Raw genomic sequence first — 23079 nt, forward strand, 5'->3', positions numbered from 1 at the left:
AATAACGTCGTTAATATAAAAGGTAAACAAGAAAGGCACTCTTCTCGGTCGCGTGCATGAAAAAGCTCTGTGACACGACAGGGTCCACTCATTCAGGCTGCTCTTACTCCCTAATTTTTCAGAATACAAGCCTGAGACAATTTCTAAAGACTGTTGACATCTAGTGGAGGGCTTAGGATCTGCAATTTGAGTCCTAACTCAATGGATAATGCAATGGCATTGAATAGAATAGGTTTTCTCCTGCCAAATCAGTTCTGTTATACTCACAGACCTTATTTTAACAGTTTTGGAACAGTTAACAGTTTTGGAAACTTTAGAGTGTTTTCTATCCAAATCTACTAATTATATGCATATCCTATCTTCTGGGCCTGAGTAGAAGGCAGTTTAATTTTGGCATGCTTTTCATCCAAAATTCAAAATGCTGCCCACTACCCTAGAGAAGTTAAACAAAAATGTTTAAAATGTTTGAAGCATAATTAAATAAATGTCTGAGGTAAAGGAAAACAAACACTCACTTAATAGGGCTGACTGACCTCTGTTTGGTCTTCCTGGTGAGGCCTGATCACCCTCACTAGAAAGACAGGAGATAGTTTATGGGCTACGTAAAAACAAATAATTAAGAAGTGTATAATTTATCAATAGTCTGTGTGAGATTCGGACCACGAGAAGAACAGAGAGAGCGCTGCACCTCAATGAGGGACACCTGTCTTTAGTCTGTTTTACCATTACCTTAAGGGATACAATTATTTATTTTGTTATTCTAATTTTGTTTACTTTTGATTTAACAGGCAGTGTTGTTTTTTTGGGGACGGATGAATCAAGATGTGAGTCATGTGTCCAAAGAGGGGGATTATCGGTCCCCTGGGGCCCTTCAGTAAATAATCAAACATTTTTTTCACATGCCTGCCTGTAAAATAAAAAAAGAGATGTTGGTATTGGATGACAGTTACTTCAAATGGATTGAAGTTTTCCACACCTCTAGTTTTATATGAAGATGTATATTGTGGTTGTCGTTTACATTTTTGTTTTTGTCTTGCTTCTGTAACAAATCTCACCATATTGGGTCTGCTGGAGTGTCTGGATGTCTCCCTAAGGATTAGCCCTCTGACTCCCTGACCTGTAACTCTGCAGTGGGATCGCCAAGATGATCAGGGAGTATAAGCCAATTGGGATGGTTTCAGCTGTGTGGTGTTATTCTCCTTTACATTTGTTTTAGGAAATCTGTATTTCCTGAATCAGATAGTAATAATAATTTGTCATACAGTAAATTAGAAATGCCCTCAACTACTGTTGTTCCGGTCTGTCCTCTCTCTATGGTTATGGTGAAGGTGACCATAGATGGTATCTAGATGCATGGAAGATAATTTGACCAAGAACAGTGTGAACCTCAACACACCCTCTAACCGGCTAAAGTAACGGTTGACAATGGCGTTCAAAATGGTCCTTCACGTCTACCGTGAGACCTGAGTCCGAGCCAGCAACCTGTACACAGCATCCAGTCGAAGCGATTAACTGCCTTTTCTCTCATGCTTTTTCTCTCAGGAGTGTGACATGGGTCCTTGGAGAGAGATCCAGTCCAAACTTCTCTCATGCTGCTGGTGTACTGGTTGGAAAATGGACAAAGACATAATGGATTGTAAAGGACAGTGGCAGCTCAGATGAGAGACATTGTCAAGGGCCATCCACTTTGAACATATGCCATTAAAAAGGACGAACTGAAACCCTATCAGAAGAAGAACTTGAAGAAATGGCAGGAAGGATGAGTGCCTTTGGTCAAAAGTGCCCGTATTTGATTTAGGCTTATCCAAAATTGTTTATTTGGGGTATCAGGTTGATTGTGGAGGTCTGCACACTGTGAAATGTATAGTAATTTAGACTAAGAACACATTGAGATACCAATCTATCATTACCACAAGTGATGAGAAAAGTTGAAGCTAGAAATATAGGATGAATATACTGTATGTCAATGTAAATGTAAATTCTGTCAGTATTGGTGTGTGCTAAGTTGAGGTTCTTAAATGAAAGTAATAGAACCAACGTGAAACACTAAGGACTGTCATTCTTAATTTGGGTTTGATAATTTATTAATAGTTATAATTAGGAAAGGTGAGGCTTGGACTAACCATGCCCCAACCTCATTCTTATCAAGGTTGGTGTGAAACTTATAACGCGTTTTCTCTCTTCTCTGTGAAATGTTATTAACGTGCTGTAAGGCGATCTGTGCCTCTCTGGCTGATAAGATTTCAGCAGCTAACATGTTTTATGCTCCTCCTCTGGAGGATGATGAAACTAATGAGCTGCCTACTCTGGATGAGCTCCTATTTCCCCCTGCAGATACGGACGGTAATGATTGAAGGTTGTTTTTTTTTTAACAAGTTGAGGGTAAGGTCATCTAAACCCTTAACCTGTTTACATTATGTGGAACACTGAGCTGATAAGCAAGCACCAACCTTTTGAAGGTCTTAGCAGAATTGTTAAACAACTGGGTTTTATATTTTGACTAAGTTGATGCCCCAGGGACAGTTCGTGAAAAAACATATGTCAATCCAACCCGATTCTGGTAAGAGATATGGAAACAATCTCGAGATCCCTTGAGCATGTGTGTGTATTTTTGATACTCACTCCCATTAATAGAAATATAACCTTTATTATGATTATATTATTACCATACTAATTTGATTGTACAACCCAGAATGAAGGGTTTGAAATTATGAATTGTCTGGGTTTTTTCCTGTGTTGAGTTCCCTCCCTTAAGAGTATAGAATATTTTGATATAGAAGCTAAAATCTAAACTCTTACATGAAAATAAAATGCTTATTATCACACAAGTGAAAAGAGGATGGAACGTAAATGGGAATTTTAATGTTGGTGCTTTTCTTATAACTCATTTCTATGTTCTATTCACGTGCTGTTCAATAAACCAATTTCTGTGTTCATGCATGTGGCTGAATCCTCACTACAAGTACCTGCAATTTGGCAGTACGCCCAGACCTTGTTTTGAGAACGAAAGATATCTCAGTTTGAAGGTCTCAGCTTAGAGAGAAGAAGCCTCGTGAGGCGTTGGTTTGTCACATGTTACGAACCAGTATTGGTCGGTCACATGAATGAAACAAAATGGTAATGATTCATGAATTATGCTAAATCATGCAAATATAACTTGTCTGTGTATAGCCATATATAAAAGACAACCGCTGGGATTGCCCAGGCAGAGCTCCTGATTGACATGTGCACTATGGTGCATTGAGTTGGTGGGAACCTCTCTAGCACGCTGACAATAAACAGAATGATTGATTTAAGATGGACGTTGAGTGTCCCTGTGTAAGAATTTCCACAACAACGCACATGCCTACTATCTATCTATGGGTAACAGGGTTGACGTGTTAAAACTCAACTCGCTCAGTTTTCCGCCACAAAACACGAAAAAAAATGACCAAAAAGAGTTCACGTGCTTTAACACTTGATTTGACTATTAGAAGTGAAATGTTTCCTTTGAAAAATATATTTAAAAAGGAATAGTTTCCCCACATGAAATTGAAAGTTTAATTCACGTAACAGGGTTGACCTTGAAATTAGGGACAGGCATTCCATGTGATTATAATCACATGAAATAAATGATCATCTTCAGAAATGACTGTCAAAGCAAAACAATAACGAGGGGCTTACAATGTTGGTGAAAACTTGCCAAAATGTTGGGGTTAAGTGGGTTAAAATCTTCCTAGAAGTCACAGAAGGTGCACAGAGGGACATGTCAAAATGGAGAATTTTTCACTTTAGGAAGTATTTTTTCATATAAAAAAAATATATATTTATTGAATTTTCCATGTGGTCTATATTAAAAGGGCACTTCATTTAAAAAAAAAAACGGACATTTACAATTCTATATTGGTGTGAAACGGTACTCATTTGGTGGAACAACCCATATTTGTTTCCTTTCAGGGGCTTTAGCTGCGCTTAATTGAGCTTGCCTGGCGTGAAGGAACCAATGGAAGTTGCAAAACTGCAGATTTGGCACTCCAGGCAGGCTCAACCAAAAATGAAAAGGATGGGAAAGAATACAGATACTATCTGAACCCAGATCTCTGTGTGAGAAAAAGACTGTTGGGGCAGCTAGAGCAGATCAATCATAGAGCTTCTATATACGGTTTCTCATGATCAACATTTACGATTTTTAAAGAAATACTATATTAATTTTCTATGAGATTCTTCTGACTTGATTTAAAAGGCAACAGGGTTTTTAAATCGCTGCAGTGCAATGTGACATGCACCAGACTGCAGTAAATCCTCTATGCCAGCCAAGTTCTAATACCAATGATCCATTCTAACCAATCACTCTTTGACAGGTCACATCACACCAACGGTAAACTGTCTAGACTTGGGGGAGGATAGGTCCATAATCTTCCTCCAACGGTCAACTAAAAGGTGGGAATTAACCGATTTCCGAAACGGGCAAAAATCGGTAAGATATTGATATTGTTTCTTTACATAACTTGAAATATGTTTTCCTAGGTGCTTGTCCATTGGTTTTCACCATTTTGATGAAAAGGTCAATACTTTCATCCTCATTTAAGTAAGTATAATTTATAAGAATATACATTTCTAACTTAAGCTTATTTTTTTTTCTTGCAGAGCGAGAAATGTGCCTTCTTCCCCTCATGTAACTCGAAATATGTCACACTCAGTATGTGTCTTGGGTTGTGCTGTCTCCATGGCAATAACTTTGCACAATGCTGTAGCATAACGAAAATGTCAGAGGAAGGAAACTGAAAATGTGAACAGAAAGAGAATCAGGGAACATAAAATAAAAAAGTTGGGTGTTGGTGAAACATGACGGAGTGAAAACGGAAAACTGAGTCAGAACGAGAGAAAATGGAACAGCAAAGAGAGAAAAGTGGACGCCTACAGTGCATTCGGAAAGTATTCAGACCCCTCGACTTTTTCCACATTTAGTTAAGTTACAGCCTTATTCTAAAAGTGATTAAATTAATTCCCCTCGCATCAATCTACACACAATACCCCATAAAGAAAAAAATGGTTTTTAGACATTTTTCCTAAAAAATTTAATATTACATTTACATAAGTATTCCGACCCTATACTCTGTACTTTTTGTTGAAGCACCTTTGGCAGCGATTACAGCATTGAGTCTTCTTGGGTATGACGCTACAAGCTTGGGACACCTGTATTTTGGGAGAATCTACCATTCGTCTCTGCAGATCCTCTGAAGCTCTGTCAGGTTGGATGGGGAGTGGTGCTGCACAGCAATTGTCAGGTCTCTCCAGAAATGTTAGATCGGGTTCAAGTCCAGGCTATACCTGGGCCACTCGAGGACATTCAGATACTTGTCCCGAAGCCACTCCTGCGTTGTCATGGCTGTGTGCTTAGGGTCGTTGTCCTGTTGGAAGGTGAACCTTCGCCCCAGTCGGAGGTCCTGAGCAGGTTTTCATCAAGGATTGATGTACTTTGCTCCGTTCATCTTTTCCTCGATCCTGACTAGTCTCCCAGTCCCTGCCGCTGAACAACATCCCCACAGCATGATGCTGCCTCCAACATGCTTCACCATAGGGATGAATGCCAGGTTTCCTCGAGATGTGACACTTGGCATTAAGGCCAAAGAGTTGGCTTCATCAGACCAGATACATTTTTTTCTCATGGTCTGAGAGTCTTCAGGTGTCATTTTGGCAAACTCCAAGTGGGCTGTCATGTGCCTTTTACTGAGGAGTGGCTTCAGTCTCGCCACTCTACCATAAAGGCTTGATTAGTGGAATGCTGCAAATATGGTTGTCCTTCTGGAAAGTGCTCCCATCTCCACAGAGGAACTCTGGAGTTCTGACAGAGTGACCATCCGGTTCTTGGTCACCTCCCTGACCAAGGCCCTTCTCCCCCAATTGTTCAGTTTGGCCGGGCAGCCAGCTCTAGGAAGAATCTTGGTGCTTTGAAACTTCATCCATTTAAGAATTATGGAGGCAAAAAGCCTCCCGGGTGGTGCAGTGGTCTAAAGCACCGCATCGCAGTGTTGCAGCGTCACTACCGCCTAGGGTTTGATGCCAGACTGTGTCATAACCAGCCATGACCGAGTCCCATAGGGTGGTGCACAATTGGCGCAGCGTCATCTGGGTTAGGGGAAGGTTTGGACGGTGGGGCTTTACTTGGCTCATTGCGCTGTAGTGACTCCTTATAGCGGGCTGGGCGCCTGCAGGCTGACTTCGGCCGTCAGTTGAACAGTGTTTCCTCCGACACATTGGTGCAGCAGGCTTCAGGGTTAAGCGAGCAGGTGTTAAAGAAGCACGGTTTGGCGGGTCATGTTTCGGAGGACGCATGACTCGACCTTCGCCTCTCCCGAGCCCGTTGCAGCTTGCATCGATGAGACAAGATCATAATCACAAAATTTGGGAGAAAATATTTAAATATGGTGGCCACTGTGTTCTTGGGGACCTTCAATGCTGCAGAAATTTTGAGGCTCTGTGCCTCGACACAATCCTGTCTCTGAGCTCTATGGACAACTCCTTCAACCTCGTGGCTTGGTTTTTGCTCTGACATGCACTGTCAACTGTGGGACCTTATGTTGACAGGTGTGTGCCTTTCCAAATCATGTCCAATCAATTGCATTTACCACAGGTGGACTCCAATCAAGTTTTGGAAATGTCTCAAGGATGATCAATGGAAACAGGGTGCACCTGAGCTCAATTTCAAATCTCATGTTTGTAAAAAAACAAAATGTCACTGTCATTATGGGGTATTGTGTGTAGATTGCTGAGGAAATGTTTTTTTTTAATCCATTTTATAATGAGGCTGTAACGTAACAAAATGTGGAACAAGTGAAGGGGTCTGAATACTTTCCGAAGGCACTGTATAACAATGGAGGTCAAGTGAGGACTAATTGCATAGAGTGAGTGACAGCTGGAGAAAAGTGGACAAGAAGTTTGAAGAAATGATCGGAGAGGATGATTAAACAGATGGGAAATAAGGAGGACAGAGAGTGAGAGAAGTAATACGTTTGAAATGTAGAGCAGAGAGAGATGGAGATCCCTAAAGAATGACCAGGCTGACCTAAAGGACTTATGTCAGATTAGTAAGACAGAGGTAGAAGGCGCTCAATAGAAGGTGTTCTGGTATTCTCTGTCTCTGACCAATCTGACTAACCAAAAGGTAGAGGGAGACGTGGCAGAGGCAAAGGAAGAAACAGACAGAGCCCAATAACAGGTGATTGGTTAGCCAAAGCCGGTCCCAGATCTGATTGGTTAGTTAAAAATGTTGACATTGACAGTGGACCAGTTACCAGGTGGTCGCCGGGGGAGACAGGCACCAGGTCAACACTCTCCAACTGGGCAGTGTGGGAAAGGAGCGCCTCTGGACTGCAGTTCAGGATCTCATCGCACACTGCCTCCAACTGACGACACTGACGGGACAGACAGATGTTGTATATGAAAAATGGTTTCACTTATATTTGATATCTTATATGGGTATACAATTTGATTTCTACAGATCTTATCCAGAGTGACTTACATTTACCTTACGATAGCTGGGTGAGACAACAACATATCACAGTGGTATCAATAAAGTACTTATCAGTAAAGTCACTACTACTAGGATTTTTTTGTGTGTGTGTGGGCGGTGGGGTTCTCCAGGATTCATTTAAGGTACTATTTGAAGAGGTAGGTTTTTAGACATTTCGAAAGGTGGGCAGGGATTCTGCTGTCCTAGCTTCAAGAGGAAGCTGGTTCCACCATTGGGGTGCCAGGACAGAGAAGAGCGTTGACTGGGCTGAGCAGGAGCTGACCATCATAGGGTTTGAGCATAACCGAGTGCTTGTGTTGGGGTGTAGGGTTTGAGGATAGCCTGAAGGTAGGGAGGAGCAGTTCCCCTTGCTGCTCTGTAGGGAAGCACCATAGTCTTGTAGTGGATGTAAGCAGAGGAGCGGGGCGACATGGGAGAATTCGAGAAGGTTGATGACACGAGCCTGGATTAGGACCTGCGTCGCTTCTTGTGTGAGGAAGGGCATAGGGCATACAAAGCAAGAGAAGGTAAAGAGGAAGGATGATAGGTACTCAGGACGTTTAGTTTTCCTCCATTTCTGCTCAGCTGCCCGCAGCCCTTTTCTATGAGCTCGCAGTAAGTCACTCAGTCACGGAGTAGGAGTGGAGGGCCGAGACGGTCGGGAGCAAAGGGGACAGTGAGAGTCAAAGGATGTTGAAAGGGACGAGAGTAAGGTTGAAGAGGCAGAATTAGGAGACAGGAGAGAAGGATTTAGCAGAAGGTAGAGATGATAGGATAGAAGATGAGAGTAATGGGAGAGAGAGATTTCAATGGTGCATGGCCGTCTGGGTAGGAGCTGAGTTGGTAAGGTTGCTGGAGAGAGGGAAAGAAAAATAAACAAAGTAGTGAGCAGAGACACAGAGGGGGGTTGTAGTGAGATTAGTAGGCAAACAAACTCTAGTAAAGATGAGGTTAAGCACATTGCCTGCCTTGTGAGTGGGAGGGGACTGGGAAAAGGAGAAGTCAAAAAAGGAAAGGAAGAAAGATGTGGAAAGAAATTCATCAAAGCCAGGTGTTACGATGTTGAAGTCACCCAGTATGATGAGTGGTGAGGCATTGTTGGGAAATTAGCTCATCAAGGTGTCAAGCTCATTAAGGAAGAGCAAATGTTGGGTGATAGATGGCAACAATATAAAGCTTGAGTGGACAAGTGAGTGACCGCAAGGAATCCAAATTAGGAGATAGACAGGTTAGAGGGGGGAAATATTTTTTTTTAAATGTGACTTTGGAGAAATTAGTAGCATTGTGCCACCAGCGCGACTATCCAGATGCTCTCGGACTATGAGGGAACACTTAGTCAGAAGACGACAGAGCAGCTGGAGTAGCAGTGTTCTTCGGGGTAATCCATGTCTCCTTCAGCGCCGAAAAGTGGAGTGATTTAAGGGCAAAATAGGCTGACATGAACGCTGCCTGATACTAGGAATTCCACATGGGCTGTGTGCGCAGGGTAGACTAAATTAGAAGGGTTGAAAGCCAACGGGTGGGGAACGTGTAAAGCTTACAGAAAGAAGAGTGAACAGGGATAGAAAACACACAGTTGACAAAGCTGCAAAAGAGTAAAACAAGAATCTGAAAATAATTAGGTAATATACTCAAGTGAGAGAGTGATGTGCAGCCTTCCTCTTTTTCCTTCCTAGAATAACTATGCAGAACAACTCGACAGAAAAGTCTTTGTTTTGGTGACGGTCTTAGTTTTGGCGAAGAGACCACCTCTGACAAGACTGCCGCTGATATGACTGCCGCTTACGATCTACGCTTACTTATAATATAACCTTCTTTCACCATGTTTCATTCCTATATTTTGATGTATAAAATCAAATGCTTCAAATTCAGTTGCTGTTAGCATTAAAATTAAACAATTACAATAAAAATTGTTTTGGGGGGGTTGCACTGCACATCTAGTAGACACACTATATATACACCAAAGTATGTGGACACCACATCAAATTACTGGATTTTACTATTTTAGCCACACCCGTTGCTGGCAGGTGTGTGAAATCAAACACACAGCCATGCAATCTCCATAATCACGCTTCAGCATCTGGCAGTCCGATGGTCGAATCTGGGTTTGGCGGATGCCAGGAGAACGCTACTTCCCCAATGCATAGTGCCAACTGTAAAGTTTGGTGGAGGAGGAAAAATTATCTGGGGCTGATTTTAATGGTTAGGGCTTGGCCCCTTAGTTTCAGTGAAGGGAAGTGAAGTCTTAACACAACAGCATACAACGACATTCTAGATGATTCTGTGCTTCCAAATTTGAGGCAACAGTTTCGGGAAGGCCGTTTCCTGTTTCAGCATGACAATTCCCCTCTGCACAAAGCGAGGTCCATAAAGGAATGGTTTGTCAAGATCGGTGTGGAAGAACTTGACTGGCCTGCACAGAGGCCTGACCTCAACCCCATCGAACACCTTTGGGATGAATTGGAATGCCAACTGCCGAGCCAGGCCTAATTGCCTAACATCAGTGCCCGACTTCACTAACGCTCGTTGCTGAATGGAAGCAAGTCCCCAACATCTAGTGGAAAGCCTTTCCAGAAGAGTGAAAGCTGTTATAGCAGCAAAGAGGGACCAACTCCATATGAATGCCCATGATTTTGGAATGAGAGTTCGACGAGCAGGTGTCCACATACTTTTGGTCATGTGGTGTATTTGAGTAGGGACAGATTTAGAAAACAGTGGCTATGAGTATACTCACGATGGAGATTATGTCCTTTTCTTTCTCGTAAACTGTTGAATCCTGTCAAAAAAGCACAGTGAAAACAACAAGATCAGGGACAGGTGTAAACCTTACAAATAATATACAAACACCCGCTGAGACCGAAAAACCATTTGCAGAGAGCAGTGTCATTTGACAATTGGACGATCTGATGGTTTCATGTCCCACTTTCTCTGATAAAAAAGGCCTGAGGCATTCCCAAAGACCAGGAAGTGGACAATCCAAGAGTACTAGGAACACTACAACACCCACAATCCTCTCTGCTAACACTAACTGTGACACATGCCATCCAGGCCACTCACGGTATTTACCTCACTCGTCATTTCATTGACAAACACCTTTTTAGAGAGGCAGACCAATTGTATTCAAAGTCACTGTTTCGCAATGTGGATACCAGGCTATGTCAACATAGAGGAGTGAGTCGGAGGTACATTTTTTCCCTGATATACAGTGCGAGTGTGTGTTTAACTGGGTTGCCCTGTGAGGGAGGGTAAATCCTGTGAACTCCTGTGAGCAGTGAATGCTAGGATTAGAGTTAACTAATTAAAGGTTGTGTGACGTGAGAGATAAAGCAAGAGATTAAGGGAGAGAGAAAGAGTCGCTTGAGTTGGATTTATTTACATCAAAAGCTAGCCTAATTTCATAACGAGTCCAAACCCCATGCAATTGGTTGTATATGCCTCAGCCCGAAGAACCACACATCTGGAAAAACATTTACTCATTTCGGATTGAGGCATATCGCTGCATCTACAAAGCAAAATGGCCTGGGACATGGACGATCTACATTAGACCGCTTTTGAGCTCTGAAAACATCGGCCAAACTTTGATTTTGGAGCGGAATGCCTCTTTAAAATTAGAAGTGAAAGGCAAGACCTTGGACCAAATAGCTACAATTTGCAATGTATACATGCACCAGCCAGGAAAAACCCAATACCCTAGCAATGGGTTAATAACATCGAAGGAGTAGGAATAGACGCATTGTAGCATAGCTCTATGACTGATATTGACAACTTCCCCCTAAGGCTGCTATTGACAACTTCCTCAATGATACATTTTTCTTCTGTATTTGTGAACCCGCAGAACAGGATATGACATCTCTGGGCCAGTGTCCCAATTGGCACCCTATTCCCTACATACATAGGGAGTACGGTGACATTTGGGACGCAACCCGAGTGAAAATCTGCCTGCCCTGAAACTACTCTTAGATCAGGTGGGTAATGGTGAGAGAAAGCACAAGTGTAAATCTAAGCTCACTTCTCAGTGTCACTTCCTCTTTGTGTACTGCACGGATGCACGCCAGACCCAAAGCACCACAGCACCCACTACCCAGCCCTGTTAGTAACAGGCCCCTCCACTTCGATGTTCAATTTTTCCTCAACATGAGTTCCGCACAAACTGTGGTTGTTTCTTAGCAGAAGAATGAATATAAAAGCCTCCATTACTTTTATAATATAAATAAAGCCTTCATGAAATTTGGCCTCGGGCTTTGGCCCGTCTCACACATGTAATGAGCCTTCATTGGAATTTAATGAAAGATTGAGTGAGAATTTACAGCAAATCAGACAGTCCCCCCTACTCCAACACAAGGTTAGGCAAAACTACTCAAACATTATGTTCACTTTTCCAATATAGTTATGTCATATGTATTTATTTTACCCTTATTTTACCAGGTAAGTTGACTGAGAACACTTTCTCATTTAAAGCAACAACCTGGGGAATAGTTACAGGGGAGAGGAGGGGGGTGGGGGGTGGGGGGAATGAATCTGTAAATTTAAAAAACAAGAACATGGTGCCGTCTGGTTTGCTTAATATAAGGAATTTGAAATGATTTATACTTATGATACTTAACTATATTTAAAACCAAATACTTTTAGAGACTTTTACTCAAGTAGTATTTTACTGGATGACTTTTACTTGAGTCATTGACAATTGGGTACTTTGTCCACCACTGCATGCATTAGGTACATGAATATCAGTATCACTACTCATCCAAATAACTTGCATATGGCTCTCAGGTGAATCCTGTGGCTCATTACACCGTGTTTGATATGGTATGTTCACTACTTGGGTTGACATCAACAGTACTACTACTACTACTACTACTACTACTACTACTACTACTACTACTAATAATAATAATAATAATAATAATAATAATAATAATAATAATAATAATAATAATAATAATAATACGTTTAATTCACATTGCAACTCATATGGCAGCAGGTAGCCTAGCGGCTAAGAGCATTGGTCCAGTAACCGAAAGGTCGCTGGTTCGAATCCCCGAGCCCGCAAGGTGGAAAAATCTGCTGCTTTGCCCTTGAGCAAGGCAGTTGCGTGCTCAAGGGCAACAACACTTGCTTCCCGGGCGCCAATGACATGGATGTCGATTAAGGCAGCTTCCCGGCACCTCTCGAGATTTAGAGGGGTTGGGTTAAATGCGGAAGACACATTTCGGTTGAACGCTTTCAGTTGAGCAACTGACTAGGTATCCCATTTCTCTTCCCTAGGGAACATAATCTAATCTGTATCAGTTACAATAGAAAATGTTTCTATCAGACCTTTCAAATACTGAACATTTGCTTTAGCCTGCCTGCCTGCAGTGGTTGGTGTTTGCACTTTTTGGGACTTGAATCCATTGCAACAGGCAAACTCAATCAAGCACAGCCAAAGTATTTGAAATGATTCAGCCAGCAAAGAATCACCACCATGTTTGACCGTTTGTATAAGGTTCTTGCTGTGGAATGCAGTGTCGGGTTTTCACCAGGCATAAATGGGACCCATGTCATCCAAAAAGTTAACTCAAGTTTGCCAAAAAAGCACCTTGAAGCACCTGGATGATGATCAAGACTGGAAATATGTTCTATGGACAAATTATTCAAAAAATATAACATTTGGATGACATTGGTCCTATTATGCCTGGCGAAAACCAAACACTGCATTCCACAGTAAGAGCCTGTGTAAGGGGGCAATTACTTTTTCACAAAGGGGGCATTGGGTGTTGCATTACTTTCCTTGTGAAATAAATGAAATAAGTATGTAATTGTTGTGTTATATGTTCCCTCAGGTTCCCTTTATCTGATATTTTTCAGGATGGAAAAATGCTTTCAATGCAAACTATTTTTCCACTCCTCAGATGTCCAGTGTTGGTGATCGCGTGCCCACTGGAGCTGCTTCTTCTAGTTTTTAGCAGATCGCAGTGGAACCCGGTGTGTCTGTTTGCTGCAATAGACCACCCGTGACAAGGACCGGCGAGATGTGCATTCCGAGATGCCATTCTGCACACCACTGTCGTACTGTGCCGTTATTTGCACGATTGTTGCCATTCTCCTTCAACCTCTCATCAACGCCCACAAGACAGACGCCGACTGGATGTTTTTTTGGTTGTCACTCCGTTCTCGGTAAACCCTAGACAGACTGTTGTGTGTGAAAAGCCCAGGAGGCAGGCTGTTTATGAGAAACTGGAATCGGAGCGCCTGGCATTGACGATCATACCACGCTCAAAGTCGCTTAGGTCGCTTGGTTTTGCCCATTCTAACATTCAATCGACCAGTAACTGAATGTGTCGCTGCCTGCTTTATTATAACAAGCCACGGCCATGTGACTCACTGTCTGTAGGAGATAACCATTTTTGTGAACGGTGCCTAATAATAATAATAATAACTGTGTATATTTTTTAAGAATATCATCTTTGACAGCAAAGGACAAATGAAAATTTCCAAAACAATGAATTTAGAAGTATAGATTTGGTTATTATGCTTGAGCAAAAGAACACAGCATAAGCCATTGCAAAATGCATGGAATTGCAGAAAATATGCTTTGAAAAGGCAAAAAGTTCTCTCAACTGCATGGCAATATCTGTAGAATTGCAAGAAATTTGCTTTAAAAACGACAAAAATGTCCCTGCGCTTAAAGGTAGACTCAGCGAAATTGCGTTGCTACGAGCAGCACCGCAGACATTGAAAATAGTGAGATGCAAGTCTCACACACAGTATCTGCGCATGTGCACGGTGTGGAAGCCATGGCACCAAAACAGTGGAGAAGTTGATCCTAAACGCTTCAACGCTCGTAGTTGTTGCGGAAATTGACCCACTATGGCATTTACTTTCTGCATCTGCATCATATCGCTAAGTATACCTTAGTTGAGGAGAATATCCCCCCCCAAAAATGTGATACTGTCGCAAAGCTAGTCAAAAAGCAGCATTCCCCAAGAGAGGATGGCTTTCAGTTCAGCAGTGCTAAATTCATGAACTTCTTTGACGAAAAGATCATGATCATTAGAAATTAAATTACAGACTCCTCTTTAAATCTGAGTATTTCTCCAAAGCTCAGTTGTCCTGAGTCTGCACAACACTTCCAGGACCTAGGGAGTTTTTAAATCCAATATCTCTTGACACATTCATGAAAATAGTCATGGCCTTCAAGCTGCATCCCTATTCCAACTAAACTACTGAAAGAGCTGCTTCCTGTGCTTGGCCCTCCTATGTTGAACATATTAAACGGCTCTCTATCCACCGGATGTGTACCAAACTCACTAAAAGTGGCAGTAATAAAGCCTCTCTTGAAAAAGCCAAACCTTAACCCAGAAACTATAAAAACATAAATAAAAAAAAATAATAAAAAATTAAAATTAAAATAAAAAAATGTATATATTTTTTTTAAATAAAAATGTAAATACATAAAAAAATAAATAAATAGGTCTATATCGAATCTCCCATTCCTCAAAAAAAATTGAGAAAAAGGCTCTTGCGCAACAGCAACTCACTGCCTTCCTGAAGACGAACAATGTATATGAAACGCTTCAGTCTGGTTTTAGATCCCATCATAACACTGAGACTGCATGCATGAAGGTGGTAAATTACCTTTTAATGGCGTCAGACCAAGGCTCTGCAACTGTCCTCGTGCTCCTAGACCTTAGTGCTGATTTTGATGCCATCAATTACCACATTCTTTTGGAGAGATTGGAAACCCAAATTGGTCTACACGGATAAGTTCTTGCCTGGTTTTAGATCTTATCTTTCGGAAAGATATCAGTTTGTCTCTGTGGATGGTTTGTCCTCTGACAAATGTTCCTCAAGGTTCTGTTTTAGGACCACAATTATTTTCACTATATATTTTACCTCTTGGTGATGTCATTCGGAAACATAATGTTAACTTTCACTGCTATGCGGACGATATACAGGTGTACATTTCGATGACACATGGTGAAGCCCCAAAATTGGCCTCGCTAGAAGCCTGTGTTTCAGACATAAGGAAGTGGATGGCGGCAATTTTTTAAACTTATAAACTCTGCCAAAACAGAGATGCTAGCTCTAGGTCCCAAGAAACAAAGAGATCTTCTGTTGGATCTGACAATTAATCTTGATGGTTGTACAGTCCTCTCAAATAAAACTGAAGGACCTCGGCGTTACTCTGGACCCTGATCTCTCTTTTGACGAACATATCAAGACTGTTTCAAGGACAGCTTTTTTCTATCTACGTAACATTGTAAAAATGATGCAGAAAAGTTAATCCATGCTTTCATCACTTCTAGATTAGACTACTGCAATGCTCTACTTTCCGGCTACCCGGATAAAGCACTAAATAAACTTCAGTTAGTGCAAAACGACTGCTAAAATCTTGACTAGAACCCCAAAATGTGATCATATTACTCCAGTGCCAGCCTCTACACTGACTTCCTGTTAAGGCTAGGGCTAATTTCAAGGTTTTACTGCTAACCTACAAAGCATTACATGGGCTTACCTGTATCTCTGATTTGGTCCTGTCGTACATACCTACACGTATGCTACATAGTCTGCCTATCCATGTGAGAGACACAGACTCTGTCTCAACCTTCAAGTCTTTATTGAAGTCTCATCTCTTCAGTAGGTCCTATGATTGAGTGTAGTCTTGCCCAGGGGTGTGAAGGTGAACGGAAAGGCACTGGAGCGACGAACCGCCCTTGCTGTCTCTGCCTGGCCGGTTCCCCTCTCTCCACTGAGATTATGCCTCTAACCCTATTATGGGGACTGAGTCACTGGCTTACTGGTGCTCTTCCATGCCATCCCTAGGTGGTGTGCGTCACATGAGTGGGTTGAGTCACTGAAACGATCTTCCTGTCCGGGTTGGCGCCCCTCTCGGGTTCGTTATATTCAGCCTCGTCTTAGTTGGTGATTTGAAAATATCCCTTTGGGGGCTGTTATATCCTGTCTGGTTGGCAAGGTTCGGGGGTATTTTCGGACCCATCCCGTCTCTGCCTCCAGTATTTATACTGCAATAGTTTGTGTCGGGGGGGGATAGGGTCAGTTTGTTATATCTGGAGTATTTCTTCTGTCTTATCCGGTGTCCTGGGTAAATTTAAGTATCCTCCCTCTCCTCCCGGAGGACCTGGGACCTTGCCTCAGGACTACCTGGCCTGATGACTCCTTGGTCTGATGGTCTGACGACTCCACCTGGTCGTGCTGCTACTCCAGTTTCAACTGTTCAGCCTGCGGATATGGAACCCTGTTCACCGGACGTGCTACCTTGTCCCGGACCTGCTGTTTCCGACTCTCTCTACCGCACCTGCTGTCTCGAACTCTGAATGCTCCGCTATGAAAAGCCAACTGACATTTACTCCTGAGGTGCTGACCTGTTGCACCCTCTACAACCACTGATTATTTGACACTTTGAACATCTTGGCCACATACTGTTATAATCAACTTTTATTTTTTTTATCTCAAATCTTTTTCCGAGCCACCATGCTTCTACATCCGCATTGCTTGCTGTTTGTGGTTTTAGGCTGGGTTGCTGTATCACACTTTGTGACATCAGCTTATGTAAAAAATGACTTTATAAATACATTTGATCGATTGATTGGAGAAATGGGCTTAAATGCCAACATTTCTCTACACAGCTAAAATGGGGGCCTCATACTTAGCAGGGCCAACCGCGTACCCTGCCATGACCCCTGCCACACCCCCTGCCACGTTCACCACGTACAGTGCCTCCAAAAAGTATTCACACCCCTTGACTGTTTCATCATTTTGTTGTTACAGACTACATTTAAAATAGATTAAAATGTTGATTTTTGGTCACTGGCTTACACACAATACCCCATAATGTAAAACTGGAATTATGTTTTTTTTCTTTTTTCAATTATTTTTCTAATTGATACAAAATAAAAAGCTGAAATGTCTTGAGTCAAAAAAGTACTCAACCCCTTCGTTGTGGCAACTCTAAGTTCAGAAGTAAAAATGTCCTTAACAAGTCACATAATAAATTGCATGGACTCAATCTGTGTGCAATCAGTGTGTTTAACATGATTTTTGAATGACTACCTTCTCTGTACCCCACACATACAATTATCTGTAAGGTCCCTCAGTCGAGCAGTGAATTTCAAACAGGAAGGTTTTCCAATGCCACACAAAGAAGAGTACCTATTGGTAGCAGACATTGAATATCCCTTTGAGCATGGTGAAGTTATTAATTACACTTTGGATGTTCTCAATTCACCCAGTCACTACAAAGATACAGGATTTATGGATTTCACCATGATGCCATTTGTGACTTTAAAACTGTTAGAGTTTAATGGCTTTGACAGGAGAAAACTGAGGATGGATCAACAACATTGTTGTTACTCTACAATACTAACCTAATTGACAGAGGGAAAAGAAGGAAGCCTGTACATGATTCAAAATATTCCAATAGCATCCTGTTTGCATTAAGGCACTATAGTAATACTGCAAACAAAGTGGCAAAGCAATTAACTTTTTGTCCTGAATACAAAGTGTTGTGTTTGGGGCAAATCCAATACAACACATTACTGAATACCACTCTCCATATTTTCAAGCATAGTGGTGGCTGCATAATGTTATGGGTATGCTTGTAATCGTTAAGGACTGGGGAGTTTTTCAGGATAAAAAAATGAAAAGAAAATGGAGCTACGCACAGGCGAAATCCTAGAGGAAAACCTGGTTCAGTCTGCTTTCCACCAGACACTGGGAGATTAATTCACCTTTCAGCAGGACAATAACCTAAACACAAGGCCAAATCTACACTGGAGTTGCTTACCAAGAAAACAGTAAATGTTCCTGAGTAACCCAAGTTACAGTTTTGACTTAAATCTGTACTGAACAAAAATATGAAACGCAACATGTGAAGTGTTGGCCCCATTTTCCATGAGCTGAAATAAAAGATCCCAGAAATGTTGCATATGCACAAAAAGCATATTCCTCTGAAATGTTGTGCACAAATTTGTTTACATTCCTGTTAGTGAGCATTTCTCATTTGCCAAGATAATCCATCCACCTGACAGGTGTGGCATATCAAGAAGTTGATTAAACAGCATGCTCATTACACAGGTGCACCTTGTGCTGGGGGACAATAAAAGGCCACTTAAAAAAATGGGCAGTTTTGTCACACAAAACAATGCCACAGATGTCTCAAATTTTAAGGGAGTGTGCAATTGGCAGGCGGACTGCAGGAATGTCCAACAGAGCTGTTGCCAGATAATTGAATGTTAATTTCTCGACCATAAGCCGCCACCAACGCCGTTTTAGAGAATTTGGCAGTACATCCAACAGGCCTCACAACCGCAGACCACGTGTAACCACGCCAGCCCAGGACATCCACCTCCTAATTTCTTCATTTCAAGTGACTAATTTCCTTCTATGAACTGTAACTCAAGTAAAATCTTTAGAATTGTTGCATGTTCTGTTTATATTTTTGTTCAGTATACATACAAATCTATGGCAAGACCAGAAAATGGTTGCCTAGCAATGATCAACAACCAATTTGATAGAGCTTGGAGGAATTTGTAAATAATAAAAATGGGAAAATGTTGCACAATACAGGTGTAGAAAGCTCTTAGAGACTTTCCCAGAAAGACTCACAGCTGTAATCACTGCCAATGTTGCTTCTACAAAGTATTGACTGGGTTTTTCATTCAAGGGTTTTTCTTTATTTTTACTATTTTCTCCATTGTAGAATAATAGTGAAGACATCAAAACTATGAAATAACACATATGGAATCATGTAGTAGCCACAAAAATGTTAAACAAATCAAAATACATTTTATATTTGAGGTTCTTGAAAGTAGCCACCCGTTGCCTTGATAACAGCACTGCACACAAATAGTACAAATAAAGAAAAACCCTTTAATCAGTAGGTGTCCAAACCTTTGACTGATACTGTATGAGATTATTCTATTCATTTTCAATCAATTTGAAAATATGAAGAAAAACATGGGTATTGTGTGTAGATGGGTAAGACATTTATTTTTTAAATAAATGTTGAATTCAGGCTGTAACAACAAATGTGGAATAAATCAAGGGATATGAATACTTTCTGAAGGCACTGTAAGCCCCTTCTTGATACAGAAATGTGTGTTTCTATGTACCTCTGTTCACTTTGTCACTGTGCCTCTTCGTGTGTATTTTTGCTCTTGACCAAATAAGACAGAACGTGTTCCCTGTTAGCAGGGCAGACAGGAACAATCTATTAAAAGACAGAGGGACATACCTAGGGTGGATCTCATTACACTTCAACACACTAACACCAAACAACCCAGACCTGGGTTCAACAACTATTTGAAATATTTCCAATATATAATTACCGTTTGCTTTAGCCTGTCTAAAGTAACAGATGGGTAGGGTTTGCTTTTTTGCGACTATTATTTTACTTCCATTGCGCCAGGCAAGCTCAATCAAGCCCAGCTTAAGCATTTGAAATGATTTCAAACCGTATTTGAACCCAGGTCTGCACTGAACCAACCCATGTGAAATATTAGGAGCATATATCTCTTTAAATGATGGTGAAGGGACTACAAAAAGCAAGTGTTAATTTTCTCCTTGCTCTATATTTGATAATTACTCCAAACACTAAACACAATAAAACTTCACCTTAATGAACTACAAATGCTAACTTATGATGTAAGGCAAAGGCTCTAGAAAGCTTTGCATTAAATCGGGAAACAATTCATATTTTAAATTCAAATGTCTCATTTCCCTTCATTGTATACTGTAGCATGAGTGATCAAAGTGAGGAGTCGTCGTTGACACTGGTGTCGGTTTAAAATGCTTAGGAGTCTACTGACTCATGTACGTCAATCTAAGTAACTTAATAAAAAAATCCCCACTAAAATCTGTCAGTTTAAGGTGCATACACACTATATATACACACAAAGATATGTGGACGCTTCAAATTAATGGATTCGGATATTTCAGCCACACCCGTTGCTGACAGATATATAAAATTATGCACACAGACATGCAATCTCCATAGACAAACATTGGCAGTTGAATGGCCTTACGAAGAGTTCAGTGACTTTAACATGACATGGCACCGTCATAGGATGCAACCTTTCAAACAAGTCAGTTGCTTGCTAGAGCTGCCCCAGTCAACTAAGTGCTGTTATTGTGAAGTGGAAACATCTAGGAGCAACAACGGCTCAGCAGCGAAGTGGTAGGCCCCACAAGCTCACAGAACTGGACTGCCAAGCGTTGAAGCGCATAGCTGCCTAGATGACAGCTTTGCACACTCTTGGCATTCTCTCCACCAGCTTCACCTGGAATGCTTCCAACAAGCTTGAAGGAGTCCCCACATATGCTGGGCACTTGTTGGCTGCTTTTCCTTCCCTCCACGGTCCAACTCATCCCAAACCATCTCAATTGGGTTGATGTCAGGTGATTGTGGAGGCCAGGTCTTAAGATTAGTATTTATTTTTGTATGTTTTTATTTAACCTTTAACTAGGCAAGTCAGTTAAGAACACATTTTTATTTACAATGATGGCCTAGGAACAGTGGGTTAACTGCCTTGTTCAGGGGTAGAACAACAGATTTTTTACCTTGTCAGCTCGGGGGTTCGATCTAGCAACGTTTCAGTTACTGGCCCAACGCTCTAACCACTAGGCTACCTGCCGCCCCAAAATGTAGCACTCCATCCCACTGCTTCTTGGTTAAATAGCCCTTACACAGCCTGGAGGTGTGGTGGGTCATTGTCCTGTTGAAAAACAAATTATAGTCCCATTAAGCACAAACCAGATGGGATGGCGTATAGCTGCAGAATACTGTGGTTGCCATGCTGATTAAGTGTGCCTTCAATTCTAAATAAATCACTGAGTGTCAGCAGCAAAGCACCCCCACTCTGCGTCTCACAAATACACAGCGGTTGGAACCAAAAATCTCAAATATGGACTCATCAGACCAAAGGACAGATTCCCACCGGTCTAATGTCCATTGCTCATGTTTCTTGGCCCAAGCAAGTATTTTCTTCGTATTGGTGTCCTTTAGTGGTGTCTTTTCAGTAATTCTATTATAAAGGCCCAATTCACACAGTCTCCTCTGAACAGTTGATGTTGAGATGTTACTCTGTGAAGCATTTATTTGGGCTGCAATCTGAGGTGCAGTTAACTCTAATGAACTTATCCTCTGCACAAGAGGTAACTCTGGGTCTTCCTTTCCTGTGGCGGTCCTCATGAGAGCCAGTTTCAACATAGCACTTGAAGGTTTTTGCGACTGCACTTGAAGAGACTTTCAAAGTTCTAGAAATGTTCCGTATTGACCGACCTTCATGTCTTAAAGTAATGATGGACTGTCATTTCCCTTTGCTTATTTGAGCTGTTCTTGCCATAATATGGACTTGGCCTTTTGCCAAATAGGGCTATCTTCTGTATACCACCCCTACCTTGTCACAACACAACTGATTGGCTCAAACACATTAAGAAGGGAAGAAATTCCACAAGGCACACCTGTTAATTGAAATGCATTCCACGTGACCACCTCATGAAGCTGGTTGAGAGAATGCCAAGAGTGTGCAAAGCAGTTATCAAGGCAAAGGGTGGCTACTTTCAAAAACCTCAAATATAAAATGTATTTTGATTTGTTTAACACTTTTTTGGTTACTACATGATTCCATATATGTTATTTCATAGTTTTGATGTCTTCACTATTATTCTACAATGTAAAACACTTTAAAAAAAGAAAGAAAAAAACTTGAATGAGTAGGTGTGTCCAAACTTTTGATTGGTACTGAGATGAGATAGTAAGTAAAGCAGCATGTAAACATTATTAGAGTGACTCGTTAAAGTGTTGGGTCACTATTAAAGTGGCCAGGGATTCCATGTCTATGTATATAGTGCAGCAGCCTCTAAGGTGCAGGGTTGAGTAGTCGGGTGGTAGCCGGCTAGTGATGGCAATTAACAGTCTGATGGCCTTGAGAAAAACAGCTTCTTTCAGTCTCTCAGGCCCAGCTTTGAAGCACCTATGCTGACATCGCCTTCGGGATGATAGTAGGGTGAACAGGCTGTGGCTCGGGTGGTTGATATCCTTGATGATCTTTTTGGCCTTCCTGTGACATTGGGTGCTGTAGGTGTCCTGGAGGACAGGCAGTTTGCCCCCGGTGATACGTTGGGCAGACCGTACCACCCTATGGAGAGCCCTGCGGTTGCGGGTGGAGCAGTTTCCATACCAGGCGGTGATACAGCCCAACAGGATGCTCTCAATTGTGCATCTGTAAAAGTTTGAGGGTCTTAGGGGCCAAGCTGAATTTCTTCTGCCTCCTGGGGTTGAAGAGGTGCTATTGCACCACACTGTCTGGGTGGGTGGACCATTTCAGATGGTCAGTGATGTGTACGCTGAGGAAATTGAAACTTTCCACCTTCTCTACTGCGGCCCCGTCGATGTGGATAGAGGCATGCTCCCTCTGCTGTTTCCTGAAGTCCACAATCAGCGCCTTCGTTTAGTTGACATTGAGGGAGTGGTTATTTTCCTGGCACCATTCCGCCAGGGCCCTCACCTCTTCCCTGTAGGCTGTCTCGTCGTTGTTGGTAATCAAGCCCTACTACTGTTGCGTCATCTGCAAACTTCATGATTG

General features: G+C 41.8%; 1 protein-coding gene across 4 annotated transcripts in view; it reads right to left on the bottom strand.

Annotated features, from left to right (window-relative positions):
- Window positions 1-23079, bottom strand: part of cnksr1 (connector enhancer of kinase suppressor of Ras 1) — a 128276-nt gene that overhangs the window by 44130 nt on the left and 61067 nt on the right. For 2 of the 4 annotated variants that reach the window (XM_036962457.1, XM_036962456.1), the window contains exons 5-6: window positions 10227-10268; window positions 7275-7394 (exon numbers count right to left, since the gene is read on the bottom strand). In XM_036962457.1, the coding sequence (XP_036818352.1) occupies window positions 7275-7394; window positions 10227-10268 (162 nt within the window). Of the gene's footprint in view, window positions 1-7274; window positions 7395-10226; window positions 10269-15989; window positions 16041-23079 lie in introns of those variants that run through there. The other 2 variants (XM_036962459.1, XM_036962458.1) reach the window with 2 other exon arrangements.

This window comes from Oncorhynchus mykiss, chromosome 25 (assembly GCF_013265735.2).
Source record: "Oncorhynchus mykiss isolate Arlee chromosome 25, USDA_OmykA_1.1, whole genome shotgun sequence".
Taxonomy (NCBI): Eukaryota; Metazoa; Chordata; class Actinopteri; order Salmoniformes; family Salmonidae; genus Oncorhynchus; species Oncorhynchus mykiss.